Source organism: Cucurbita moschata, unplaced genomic scaffold (genome assembly GCF_002738365.1).
Source record: "Cucurbita moschata cultivar Rifu unplaced genomic scaffold, Cmos_1.0 Cmo_Scf00023, whole genome shotgun sequence".
NCBI lineage: Eukaryota > Viridiplantae > Streptophyta > Magnoliopsida > Cucurbitales > Cucurbitaceae > Cucurbita > Cucurbita moschata.
The window spans coordinates 3,071,507-3,085,611 of NW_019268539.1; the positions used below are offsets into that span (position 1 = coordinate 3,071,507).

General features: G+C 36.4%; 3 protein-coding genes across 6 annotated transcripts in view; all 3 read left to right on the plus strand.

The window, feature by feature from the left end:
• The first annotated feature begins 1,670 nt into the window (after positions 1–1,670).
• On the plus strand, positions 1,671–3,588 carry LOC111460434 (11S globulin subunit beta-like). The gene is made up of 3 exons (XM_023103700.1): positions 1,671–2,313; positions 2,449–2,910; positions 3,047–3,588. Exons 1-3 carry the CDS (start codon positions 1,729–1,731, stop codon positions 3,440–3,442), a joined length of 1,443 nt encoding a protein of 480 aa, XP_022959468.1. The 5' UTR covers positions 1,671–1,728; the 3' UTR covers positions 3,443–3,588.
• A 1,128-nt stretch (positions 3,589–4,716) lies between these two features.
• LOC111460059 (probable methyltransferase PMT3) lies at positions 4,717–9,129 on the plus strand. 2 transcript variants are annotated; one of them, XM_023103139.1, is made up of 8 exons: positions 4,717–4,819; positions 5,870–6,229; positions 6,336–6,500; positions 6,569–6,751; positions 6,955–7,549; positions 7,952–8,064; positions 8,143–8,363; positions 8,484–9,129. In XM_023103139.1, exons 2-8 carry the CDS (start codon positions 5,975–5,977, stop codon positions 8,803–8,805), a joined length of 1,854 nt encoding a protein of 617 aa, XP_022958907.1. In that variant the 5' UTR covers positions 4,717–4,819; positions 5,870–5,974; the 3' UTR covers positions 8,806–9,129. The 2 variants fall into 2 exon arrangements, with proteins under 2 accessions (XP_022958907.1, XP_022958908.1); XM_023103140.1 differs by having other exon boundaries at positions 4,731–4,819; positions 5,876–6,229.
• A 3,174-nt stretch (positions 9,130–12,303) lies between these two features.
• LOC111460060 (serine/threonine-protein kinase tricorner-like) overlaps positions 12,304–14,105 on the plus strand; it is an 8,082-nt gene continuing 6,280 nt past the window's right edge. Inside the window, exons 1-3 of one of the 3 annotated variants that reach the window (XM_023103143.1) lie at positions 12,373–12,461; positions 12,552–12,587; positions 13,523–13,901. In XM_023103143.1, coding sequence (XP_022958911.1) covers positions 13,681–13,901 — 221 coding nt within the window. In that variant the 5' untranslated portion in view covers positions 12,373–12,461; positions 12,552–12,587; positions 13,523–13,680. Of the gene's footprint in view, positions 12,462–12,551; positions 12,588–13,522; positions 13,902–14,105 lie in introns of all 3 variants that reach the window. The other 2 variants (XM_023103141.1, XM_023103142.1) reach the window with 2 other exon arrangements.

Genomic DNA, 14,105 nt, shown 5'->3' on the forward strand with positions numbered 1-14,105 from the left:
GTGCTTTAACGGGGAATTTTTAGAATATGAGAGGACCCGTTGTCATATATACTCTATACTTAAATTATAGGGTAAAAGAGTACACGATGCTTGGAATTTTGAGAGTTTAGAATAGACATGTATTCTATATGATGGTTGATCTCGAATTCCAATTCATTTTAAGATCTAGATTTGAGAGTTGAATCAGACTGACCTCGAGAATCTCTATGATCAGCATTGGGTTGATCTCAACCTTAACCTTAGTCGAAGCCAAGATTGCTAGTAGGGACCTCTCATCTGATCATTCTTTTGAACTTAATTTTTCGTCTATTTTGTATTTGGTAGCCTTGAATTTGTCTAATCTCACGATGGCCTCAGAGGTTTAACATTGCCCAAAACTAATTTTATCACCTTATTATTAATGATTGTAATATCTCAACTCTACTCTCTACTCTAGTGTTTCACCATCACAAAAGCAGATTGAGACATTGTCTCTACCGCTCAACGTTATCGTCATACGCAGAGAAATTTTATAAATTAAGATATTGTCAATTTTGAGGGCAATGAGCGAACATGGGAGATATGAAAAGAAATTTTCGAAATTCGGGAATTGTTAATTTCTTCACAAAATAACTTCTATTCTTCACCTACTATTATTATTTAGAAATTTTGCACAACTTTTATGACTTTTACTTATTCCATATTCTTTAACTTTATTTTCAAAATTATTAAATATTTTTGTGTATTATCAAACCCGCTAATCAATCAATAATATTGTTTTGAAATTAATTAATGAAATGAGATAGATTAATTTTCTTAGCAGGTGAAATTAAACCAAACAAAATAGGTCAAGAGTCGAGGAAAGATCAGAAGAAGATAGTAATCTTAACTCAAAATAAGTCCATCATTAGGTTAATCATATCTAATTCTAATTTTTTTAAAAAATGAAGAAAAAAAAAAACAAGATAAATAATTTAAAAACCAGATATTTCAGCTCCTTATATTATAACTAGATTTAAAATTATTAGTCTATGAAACAAATATTACATTACCCTATTGCAAAGTAGGTAAGAATAAATAACACATTCCTATCACAAGTAATATTAATAATTAAAAAAGAAAAAACAAGCGAATTAAAAAAATATTTTAAGTTTGAGTACTCTTCAAGGAATGAGGTCATGAATAATAAATTTAAATACTCAATTTTATCATTTTGGCTATTTTTTTTTATAAGATTTAGTCTATTTTGATAAAATTTACAAATTTATTATAAATTATTATTTTGTTGAAAACAATAAATAACTTTTATTTCTAGTTAGTGGGCCAAAAGCCCATAAATTTAGAAGGTGGGCTTCTTCACATATCTCCACTTATTGGGCTGTCCAAGAGATATGACCCACCAGGCCCATATATAATTAACATAATTAAATAGGATAATTTCAAAAGAATAATCGCTAAAGAAAATGAAAAATAAAAAACATGCAAATAAAATTACGTACCATTGAGGTGGATTAGCCTGTGCAACAATGGTCCGTGGAGGCTCGAAGGAGCACCTTCTGTAACATGTCAGAGACGCAATGGCAGCTGGTGGGTTTCTACATGAATCCCTCCCACCACGTATTCTGTTACCACCGCCGCCGCCATCCACTTGTCACCACCATTCCTCCTCCGTCCGCCAATAAATACTCCGCCACCTTCCTCTACGTTTCTCACGCACCTACTAACCTTCTCCTCTCTTTCTCCGTCACCATGGCTCGCTCTTCTCTTCTTGGTTTGTCATGTCTACTGGTTTTCATCAATGTCTGCTTCGCTCAGTTTGGGCATTTCCCTCAGGAATTCCAAGGCGGGGAAGCAATGCAGCAGCATCGATTCCATTCTCCGAGAGCCTGTCGTCTTGAGAATCTCAGAGCTCAAGAGCCCGTTCGTAGAGCCGAGGCGGAGGCCGGTTCCACTGAAGTGTGGGATCAGTACAGCGAGGAGTTCCAGTGCGCCGGAGTAAATATGCTCCGCCATAAAATCCGGTCCAGAGGTCTGCTTCTACCTGGATTCTCTAATGCTCCTAAACTCATCTTCGTCGTCCAAGGCACCGGCATACGCGGGGTTGCAATTCCCGGTTGTGCGGAAACTTACCAGACCGATTTACGAAGATCGCAATCGGCTGGATCTGCGTTCAGAGACCAGCACCAGAAGATCCGCCAGTTCAGAGAGGGCGATCTCCTCGTTGTACCGGCCGGAGTTTCTCACTGGATCTATAATCGAGGACAGTCCGATCTCATCTTGATCGTCTTCACTGACACTCGCAATGTCGCCAATCAAATCGATCCATACCTCAGAGTAAGTTAAGCAAAAACAGAGTATAACGATTTAATCTCTGATTTTAAAAAAGACGACCTCAGATTCGGCAGTGTATAACGATTTAATTACTGTTTGATCAAGAAGCCGTAAGATTCTTTGTTGTATTTGTTACAGAAATTCTTCCTCGCCGGAAGGCCAGAGATGGTGGAAAGAGGCGCAGAGGAAATGGAAGGAAGAAGCCGCAGGGGATCCGTCGGCGAGAAATCAGGCAATATGTTCAGTGGATTTGCAGACGAACTTCTGGAAGAAGCTTTCAAAATAGGCAGTGGATTGGTCAGGCGGCTGAAGGGAGAAGACGACGAGAGAGACAGAATCGTGCAAGTCGATGAAGATTTCGACGTGCTTCTGCCAGAGAAAGATGAACAGGAGAGATCAAGAGGAAGATACATCGAATCAGAATCGGAAAATGGCTTCGAAGAAACCATATGCACACTCCGATTGAAGCACAACATCGGTCGGTCTGAGCGCGCCGATGTGTTCAACCCACGCGGCGGCCGCATCTCCACCGCCAACTACCATAACCTCCCCTTCCTCCGCCAAGTCCGCCTCAGCGCCGAACGAGGAGTCCTCTACAGCGTAAGTAGAGTAATTGCATCATATCTCCAATTTCAGAAACCCTAACACGCAAATTTCTTCAAATCTCCAATTTGAAAAAAAAAAAAAAAAAAAAAAACCCTAACAACCTCGAAATCCCTAATTTCAACGCAAACAGAACGCGCTCGTAGCACCGCACTACACAGTGAACAGCCACACGGTGTTATACGCGACGAGAGGCAGCGCGAGAGTACAGGTCGTCGACGACTTAGGACAATCGGTGTTCAACGGCGAGGTTCGGAAAGGACAGGTACTGATGATTCCACAGAACTTCGTAGTGATGAAACAAGCAAGCGACAAAGGATTCGAGTGGATTGCATTCAAGACGAACGACAACGCTATCACGAACCTTCTGGCGGGGCGCGCTTCAGAGATGAGGATGTTGCCGCTGGGAGTTCTGTCGAACATGTACCGGATTTCAAGGGAGGAGGCACAGCGGCTGAAGTACGGGCAACAGGAGATGAGGATTCTCAGCCCAGGAATGTCGCAGGGAAGAAGAGACAGAAAGAGATGAAGAAATGGTAGATATATATATATAATGGAGTTCGTAATGTAATTTAGGGAATAAAGAGCGAGCTTTCGCCGACGAGCCGTTGTCGGCCGGGAAAATGGAGAAATCTCTCGGAGTTTTAGTAATAAAAGTAATAATGTTTCCCTCTCTTCCAACTTCACACTATATATATACATTCTCTAAATTTACGTATACATTCTCTAAATTAACCGAGGTAGGACACTTTCATCCAACGCCTCCCCTTGAACAATGTATGACTAGAGAAGACTCCAAAGGAGTCGAGCCTCGATTAAAGGGAGGCGTATTGGATGAAAGTATCCCACATCAGTTAATTTAGGGAATGGTCATGGGTTTATAATAAAAAAAAAAAATACACTTTCCATTAGAACGAGGCTTTTCGGGAAGTAAGCGTGGAGAGTTGTATTCATCTAACAATTTTAAAACTTTTAAAAAATTAGAAATTATTAATATTATATTTATTTTATTTAAAACATATCTTTATAGATTATTTCATAATTATCCTTAAATTTTTAATACTACCTTAAAAAATACTCATTAAAACCCTTAAAATTAAAATTAAAAAAAAAAACTACTATATTTAGTCTATGTTTAACTTTTTTTAATAAAAAGAAATGTTACAGTCTATAACACCTAATACACCTTTTTTATTATTATCATGTTATTTAAAGAAAAGTTGAATAAATAGGATAAAAGTCATAATCAATAATTTAAAGCTGTCAAATTTATTTATGTGAAAGGCATATCAACAGCTGTGGCATGTGAAGTGGACATATTTGAGATCTCATGCAACTTTATTTCCCTCATAAATAACTTTCCATTTTAATTACTTATTTTATTTATTAATATTACCCAGTTCATTTTTAAAATTAGTTATTTCAATCCTGTAACTTTCAGAAATTACCATTATGATCACTGTTATTAAAATATTTACTAAAATAAATAAACATTTTAAAACTAAAATAAATAAAAAATTAAAACTTTAACCTAAAATATTAAATTTAAAATGTCAATAGCTAATTGCTTTAATATTTACCTATTTTTATTTGGAGTGGCCAATTTTAAATTTTAATTATTTTGTATAATTAAAGTTCGAAATTAAAATTTATTAATCAGTGTCTTATCCATGAATAAAATAGAATTAATCAATAATTAACGTATTAATTAATTTTTAATTAAAGGATTAGCGTCTTAATTAGCAAGTAGTTGGGAGGATTAATGATTTAGTTTCACTGATATTTAAATAAAATAAATAAATAAAGATTCAGAAAATTAGAGAAATTCAATACAGTGTATAAAACCATCACTCTCTTCCCTCTTTTCTCTGGCAATGGCAGACGCAGAGCTATTACTTAACAACAGGTCAGGTCCTTCCCTCCCAAAAATAGCATGATTTCTCCATTAAACCAGAAACTTGTAGATCTGGTTTCTCCTTCTTCTTCTTCTTCCTGATCTCTCTGTCTCTTTCATATTTGATTTCTCGTTCCTTCACTCATGGAAGCTCTCGCTGTTTATCTTTAGTTGCTGTACTTGCTCTCCGATCCCGCTGTCTACTTGTTTTTCTCCATTTCTCGTGATTTGGGTTTCTGCTTGTGAGTTGTTTTCGTTGATTTTTGGATCTAAATTGGTTTGGTTTCTGGATATCGTTTGTTAATTAGTTAAATTTGATTTGGATTTGGCGTTTGGTTTGATTGGAATTTATGTTGGAGGTGTTGATTAGTTAGTCGATGGATTTTTTTTTTCTTTTTTCTCTTGAGATTTTTCAGATCTGGGGATTTAGTTGAATGCACCGACACACATTGCTCTCGTATCTTTGGCTGTTTTGGTATTTTGACGTTGATTTAATGTCGAGATGATCTTAGAGTGGGCTGATGTTCTAGTAGGGCGAATCTTGCTTATGAGTGTCGGTTCATCCATTCTTCAGTTGGTTGGCTTGTCAATGTACTTGATGAGTTTCGTTGGATGCATTAAGAATTTTATGTGTTTTCTTTTCTTTTCTTCGCTTTTTACACGTTGAATTGATTGTAATTGTTGCTTGAACTTGTGTTATGGTGTTTGAGAATTGATGATTTCTTGAGTCTTCTCTATTTCTTGAGAGAAAACTCAAGAAATTAAACTATACCGACATTTGGAGAAGGGAATTCTTTAAGAAATCATAAAGGATTACAAGTCACGACTCAAGAAATTGAGTGCACTTGGCATTTCTGATTTAGTATTGTCCCTATGATTAGGACCATATGTGACTGGAAGTATGAATTCACTTACTTCAAGTAGAACGGGGTTTCATAACCCACAAATCAGGCTCTTTGTGTCTCTGGCCTTTTCTTCTGTTACGAAACTTCATGCTTTCCTGGCAGGTTCGGCATTGGGTTCTATAATATACCTGATTCTTGCTATCGTTTTCTACTGTAGCTTCAGGAGGGGAGGTTAACCAGTTTCTGTTTAGGCGATACGAGCAACACTGTTTTCATACTTGGGTCAAAGTATATAGTTGAGAAAAACTCGAAAGATTGATAAATGACGAGGGGAAGATCTGATGGAACACAGAAGAAGCGATTAATCGCTACCATATGTGTTGTGGCGATATTTCTTGGGTTTCTGTATGCATATTATGGATCCATTTTTGGCAATCAAGACCGTGGTGCGTTCGCACTGCAGCATGGCAGCAAGTCCTTGAGTCATTATTTGATGGGGAACGAAGACTCTGAAGAATCTACAACCTCAACTGAGCAGGACGATGCAGAAGATGGTGTCGTGCCAAAAAGTTACCCTGTAAGTAACTGTCTTCCCGTGTTTTTTCTTCCTTCAACTTTTAATATTTTTAGTCTTGTGGTGATCTGTGGAGCCTTCTCATGTAGTTTCTTCTCTTGTTTCAAAGGTCTGCGATGACCGTCATTCAGAATTGATTCCATGTTTGGACAGACATCTCATTTACCAAATGAGATTGAAACTGGACCTTTCTTTAATGGAACACTATGAAAGACACTGCCCACCACCTGAGAGACGGTTCAATTGCCTGATTCCTCCTCCAGCAGGATATAAGGTAATTTAGTAGCACTGAGCATCACCTGAAGATTTTGCTGATTACTTACTAATGATGTGTTACTTCAGGTCCCAATTAAGTGGCCAAAGAGCAGAGATGAAGTGTGGAAAGCTAACATTCCTCATACTCATCTTGCACATGAGAAATCCGATCAGAACTGGATGGTTGTGAAAGGAGAAAAAATTGTGTTCCCTGGAGGAGGTACTCACTTTCACTACGGAGCTGATAAGTACATTGCTTCAATTGCAAATGTAAGATTTCTGAACACTTCTTTATCATCCTGAAAGGAAAGATTATGCAATGTTTGCTGCTTGAACAATATTCTAGATGCAGAGTTTATCGTATTATATCTCTACCATTCATGGTTTTGGCTCAAGTTTATGAGATTCTATTATTTTTGCAAATTTTCTTATGAGCAATTGATTAGCTGAAAACGTTGGCCTTCATCTTTCAGATGCTCAACTTTTCAAATGATAATCTAAACAATCAAGGAAGACTGCGTACCATTCTTGATGTTGGTTGTGGTGTCGCAAGTTTTGGAGGATATCTTCTCTCATCTAATATCATTGCAATGTCCTTAGCACCAAATGATGTTCATCAAAATCAAATTCAATTTGCCTTGGAAAGAGGAATTCCTGCTTACCTTGGTGTTTTAGGAACCAAGAGGCTCCCTTACCCAAGCAGATCTTTTGAACTCGCACACTGTTCTCGTTGTCGTATTGATTGGCTTCAAAGAGACGGGATTCTTCTTCTTGAGCTAGATAGATTACTTAGACCGGGAGGTTATTTTGCTTATTCATCTCCAGAAGCTTATGCCCAGGATGAGGAGGATCTGAGAATATGGAGAAAAATGAGTGACCTTGTGGGCCGTATGTGTTGGAGAATTGCTGCAAAGAGGAATCAGACTGTAATATGGCAAAAGCCCCTAACAAATGATTGTTATCTGCAAAGAGAACCTGGTACTCGTCCTCCACTATGTCGATCTGACGATGATCCTGATGCCGTTTGGGGTGTGCAGATGGAAGCTTGTATCACTCCTTACTCTGACCGTACGTCCCTTATCGAATGGCTCGATTTATATTTTTATTTTCTTACTACTAAATGCATCATTTATTATTTGCCAGCATAAGTACCTCCTTTTCAACTTGCCAACTATCAGTATCCATGTGTTGCTGCTTATCTAATGGAAATTATTTAAATTTTCGGGTTTAAAGCTATGTGGCATAGAGAATATGACATTCTTGGGGGAGGAAATCCCATCTTTGGGATTCTTGGTGTTGATTTTTTCTTGTAAATTAGCCTACTAGCCTTCAACTGAACTGGAATTGATTTTCTGAATCGTGTGATCGTAAGAGGTTTCTGTTGTGTCCTATTGGCATGTGCTGAGAAATATCGTCCTATTGCAAATTGAACATGCTTTCTCGACGATCACACTGGATTTGTTGGTGCAGATGATCATAAAGTCAAGGGCAGTGGATTGGCTCCTTGGCCAGCTCGATTAACTTCACCTCCTCCACGACTTCAGGATTTTGGCTATTCAACTGAAATGTTCGAAAAAGACACGGTAAATTATGACCATGGTGAATTTGACTGATTCAAATCTGGATGCAGAAGTTTCTAAACTTATATCGTCTTGTTGCAGGAAATTTGGCAGCGTAGAGTTGGGAGTTACTGGAATCTACTGAGTCCAAAGATCGAATCGGATACTATCAGGAATGTGATGGACATGAAGGCTAATATGGGATCGTTTGGAGCTGCTCTGAAGGACAAGGATGTGTGGGTGATGAACGTTGTTCCAGAAGACGGACCGAACACGCTGAAGTTGATATACGATCGAGGCCTCATAGGCTCTATCAATAACTGGTATGCAGCTGAAAAAAAGCACTTGCATATCCTTTTATGGCTACAACGAAAACTGTGAAATGCAATTCTAGTTATATTCAAGATAGTATATGCAAATTACACTTCATACATTTTTTACAGGTGCGAAGCCTTCTCGACATATCCTCGTACATACGATCTGCTCCATGCATGGACTGTCTTTTCTGATATCGAGAAGAAAGAATGCAGCATTGAGGACTTGTTGCTCGAGATGGATCGCATACTCAGACCCACAGGTTTCGTCATTATCAGGGACAAGCAATCTATTGTAGATTTGATAAAGAAGTATCTACCTGCATTACACTGGGAAACATTAGCTACCGCCAATGCCAGCTCAGATTCAGAACTGGACGGGGACGAGACCGTGTTCATCGTCCAGAAGAAACTGTGGCTGACAAGTGAGAGTGTCAGGGATTCAGAATAAGACCAAAAGTGCTGTCTTCTTCACAATCCCCTGTTGCTGTTAAGTTCTCCAGTGCCCGTCGTCGCCCAGAGGGGTCGGATCAGCAAGCAAGTCCCGAGCAGCGCTGTTTAATAGCGAGGTATTTCACATTTCTATTTATTTACTCAGTGTAATGCTTTGATTGATAGTATCTATAGACGATGGATATTCTTCATCAATTTTTTTCCACTTTTGTTGTCTGTCATTGGGCCATTGTCTGTACTTAAAGCTATTTGATTATGAATTGAAGACTGCAAAATTTGGCCTGAAGCTCATAGGAATACATAATTTTGCTTCATTATTTTCCTTTTTTGGGTTTGCCCTTCAATGTTCTTCCCATCCATAGCTGTTATTCATTCATAGAATGTTGAAAAAGGAGCAAAATGGGCTCTACGTCCTAAGCTTTGAATGAATGAATGAGTTATAATGGGCAACCAAATGAGACCGACGTGCCTTTATTACTGCTTGGCTGTAGGCTGTCTGTAGCTAATTACAAGCCTTGACCTTTTATCAGGTTGTCACATCAGGGCCAAAACGCGTATGAGCATTATGTATAGCTGGGGACCTTTCTTTTTCACTTTCCCTTTCCCTTTTCCTTTTCCTTTTCGTGCCTTGTGAGTTCTTTTTCATTATTCGGTTTCGGTTTCGGTTCATTTTGGATCTTATACTTTCAAAATGTTTATTACGGTCTCCGGTTATTTTGGTCTATATACTTTTAAATCTTCATACTTAATAGCATTCCGTCTTTGTTAAAATTGCCCAACACCTATTATGTGGAAATACAAATATTGGGTTTGTGAGCATTCGAGCACTTTGTTTTAGATTCCTTTATATCTATCCCATTTGTTGGATACACAGGGTTTGAACTCGACCCTTGATGACATGAATTATTTGTTACTACCCAGTGGGAGTAGACCTAGTTGCTAAGGATAAAGTAAAGATGACCAAGTAACTGTAACAGAACGAACCTTAAGCATAGACTTGATAATTGTTAGCATGACGTATTTTGACCTAATATCAGGGATGATTGTTCTCGAGTTGATGATGAAGATTTGACCTTTGACTTTTGAAAAAAGTCATTGATAATGGTGACTGTCGGTTGACTTTTGAAAAAAGTCATTAATAATGTGATTGAAACAAAAGATATTTACGTTGATGAGATTGTTAATCTAATCTATCTTTTTCGATGTATTCATCTAACATCACAAGCAATATCAATACTTCTTACCAATTTGACATCAAAATCATGATTTTCATATAAAGATCTAATAAAACGATATCGTTAAAACAGACATACCAAAAATTCATAGACTAAAACCACCATGTCTTGGTCTAATGACGAGATGAGATATTCAAACTTTTAACCAGTTGGGTTAGGTTCAAATTAGACTAACGAAAACTCTATGAATATTCAAATTATACGAGACTAGTTGCTTGTTGATGGAAAGTTTGATAGAACGTTGCCTTCAAACCGTGTTTTGTATTCATTAATTTGGTGATTGCTTAGCCAGATGGTAATAGGGATGATGGTCCCTCAAAGATGCCCCAAAGGAGAAGGAACCTCCCCATTTACTCAATAACAATCTCCACACTCCCTTTTCTCTTATGATGTCTCCTCCTTTCTTATAATGCAAGTTTTGCTTTCTTCTCTTTATAAATATGTGTTTGTCTCTTTATTATTTTTCTATTTAAAAAAAATTCTTGAAATATTTCAACAACATTAAAGAAAAAAAAAAAAAAAAGAAGGCAAAAGGTTGCTAAATCAATGTCTATTTATACGGATTTTCGTCTTTGTTCATTTTAGTATCTACCCTTTTAACAACCGTTAATTTTAGGTCTCGTGCTTCCATATCAATTTATTTGATCATTTGGGTCTTTTAAAAAAAATCAATTTATTCAATCATGATATTAGATTGAATAAATTTATTGAAATATACTGACCGTTGTATATAAAAAAGCTTCGAATTAATGATCAAATTGGTCACTTTTAAAAAATATGGAGACTGAAATAGGCGTGAAATATGTAAAAACTAAAACGAAATGGCTCGGACATCTTTAGATTGACATATTTAATTTAATATTGGTGAATTGTGTTGAAAACGGGTTTGGATTGTACATATTTGAATGGACGTGAGCTGCCATAAAATAAGTCCCAAGTATAGGGACAAAAAAAAAAATACTTTAATCGTGTTGATATTTTATATTCTTACTGACAAAGTGAAAATATATTTTTTAAGAGATCAAACTAGCGATTTTTTACGAGATAATTTGTTTTTTTATTCTAAATTAATTAAAATTATCAAAGTTAATAATATATATTAACATATTTTAATAATGCATAATAATTAAAGGAATGAGTGGGATTAAATCAAATATGGGGCGAGTGGAGGTGGCGGCGGAGAGTGGCGGTGGTTCAGTTGACAGCACGGCCGCTGTATCTCCGGCGGACGTCAAGGCTTTGAGTGTGGCTTTCACTATCCAACTGTCCATCTTATTTTATTTTTTTCATTCTAAAGTCAATATACCTTTTTATAAAACACTTTATTCATTTATTTTTGGTTTTGAAAATATATAATTCTTAAATAATATTATATCACAAATAAAGAGAGTGAGAGTTGAACTCAAACACTTACGGGTATATTAATAGTTGACTATATGAATTACTATTAAATAATTGAATTTGAATGGAGTGTGAAAATTTCTCCTTAATATACGTGTTTTAAAATCGTGAGACTGTCGACAATACGTAACGGGTCAAAGTATATAATATTTGTTTGAACTTTGGCTGTTAAAATAGTATGAGAGACAAGTTCTGGGCAGTGTGCCAAATAGGACGTTGGTTTCCCAAAGAGAGTGGATTGTGAAATCCATAGGGGGTGTGAAAATTTCTACCTAACAAACTCGTTTTAAAATGGTAAAGCTGGTGACTATACGTACGGGTAAAAGTGGATAATATTGGTTAAAAATGAACTTGAACGACAGGTAGTGAATTTGTTGGTATGAATATGTTCTTTCCAAATACACGAACTTTTATTTTAATTAAAAAAGTATTTAAGATGGGCTTGATTGCGATGAAATGCTTTTATTTTATAATATATTTGAAAACGATGAGTAAAACAAACCAATAAAGCTAAAAACACTACGACCGTAATTTCAAGTTTTTTCGATGACATTTCTCCCAATATTAATTTTTTTTTAATAAATAACCGAACAATTGATTTATGGTCGAGTTGAATCAAGTTAATTATCAATAAGGGTCGACAATAAAAAATTACAACTAGAACATTTGAGTTAGTTTAAGAAATTATTATTTAAAAAGAAAAGAAAAGAAATATATAAATAAATGGGACTGTAAAATAGAATAATAATCCACGTATGAATATCGTATGATTAAAAAGGGAGAAAATTAGAATAATAATAAAAATACAGAGAATTTGAGATTGGGTCAGCTTTTTTCCAAGAAAGAAAGAAAGAGGGAAAATGGGGCATCCGAATCATGAAGACAGAGTGTTCCTCTTCTTCACTTCTGCTTCTTCTTCACCCGAAATCGCCGGCCGTACATTCTCTCACTCTCTTCTCTAGGGTTTCGCTTTGCTTCTCATTGCTTTCCTGCTGTTTCTTCTCCGCCAAGTTGTACGGTACTTTCTCTTTTTTACTTTCCCCTTTTTTTTTTTGCTCCGATGTCTGTTTCTCCTTCATTCTCGTCTGATTTCGTTTCTTTCTTCCAGCTATATACTTGTATGGTTCGATATCCGATCTACGAGGTCGGATGCGTCTGCTGGTCTCTTCTTTGTTTGCTTTTAATTTCAGTCGATTGATCTTGTTTGGTTTTGATTTGAAATGTTTTTATACGCGAGGAGTAATTTTTTTTTATTTATGGATGCTCTCTTGTTTGGTGGCTATGTGTTCTGTTTCTTGAAGTTATTCGTTGATCGGAAATTGAGGGAGGATTAGGTGGTGCTGTTTTTTTTCTTTCTGGATTTTAAGTGATAAGAAGCTCGTGAAAGAGAGAGAGAGAGAGAGAGAGAGAGAAGAGGATGTAGTTTTGGAGGAAGCTTTGACTTGGTCTCTTGTCAGGCGTTTCAAACTATAAATTCCGACCAAATAATTGTTTGTGCGTCATGATTTTACAACTGAAAAAATTATAATGAACATTACAATTGTGAAAAATAATTAATAATGAGCTGATAACCGACAGACTAATAAGCTCTCTTACAATTTTGGACGAATTTTAGTAAACCAGACGCCCTGGATTGGACATCCGACCGGCCAACGGTTGATACTAGCTCAGGCATCATCTTTGTTGCTGGTCCTTTCTATATCTTGAATTACGTATGCAGCTCTAAAATTTTGCTAATTACCTTCTAAGGGAAGGGTTCACTCTGATATAAACAGCAGCTGAGTTGATATATCACGAGGCCAATAATTTCCGAGTTTGAAGTCTGCTGGCTGCAGGAAGTGTATTGCTTTGTAACATTAAGTTGTTGGAAATTGCTCCCCAGAAAGCTTGGAGGCCATAAGAAGTTATCCATTTATCAATGCGTTAACTATAGTCTCCTGGAAAATAATGATTTAATTTTTACTATCTAAGAGATATTTTATGATTTTTTTTATTTATATTCCACTGCCGGAATCAATATGTCTATTTAATGTCTTTTGATTATCATCTTGTCATTGTTAGATATTTTTTTCCATGCAGGAAGTCGCGCTATCTAACCTACTGGAGACGTACTGCGCAGTATATGTATATTTGCTGTACCACTCGTGCTGGGTGAAATATATCATACATTATTGTTGGAAAAAAAATGAGCATTGGGAAGTGTGGTTAAGGACTTAGCATAGTAATTGCATGATATAATGGAAGCTACTAGGCGTTGGTTTAATAAGTTCAGATCCAAAGACAAGCCAAAATCCTCAACAAATAAGGAGAGTGCAGGAAATGCTAGAGATGCATCGAAAGCACCAACCAGTGAAGAGTTACCCTCAAATGTCACCAAGCAGAAGGTTGCAGCTGCCAAGCAGTATATAGAAAACCATTACAAGAAGCAAATGAAGAGCTTGGAAGAAAGGAGGGAGAGGTTGGACTTGTTATAGTTTTGGAGTCGCGTGGGCAGAAAATTTTGATTTTGTGTCCCCCTCATTGTTTAATTTTCCTGCGTATGTTTTTACTTTTCTGTTTGCATTTCTTCTCCTTATGCACTCTTCTAATGAAATTTTGGTTTATTATCAAAAAAAAAAAAAAAAAAAAAAAAAAAAAAAAAAAAAAAAAAAAAAAAAAAAAA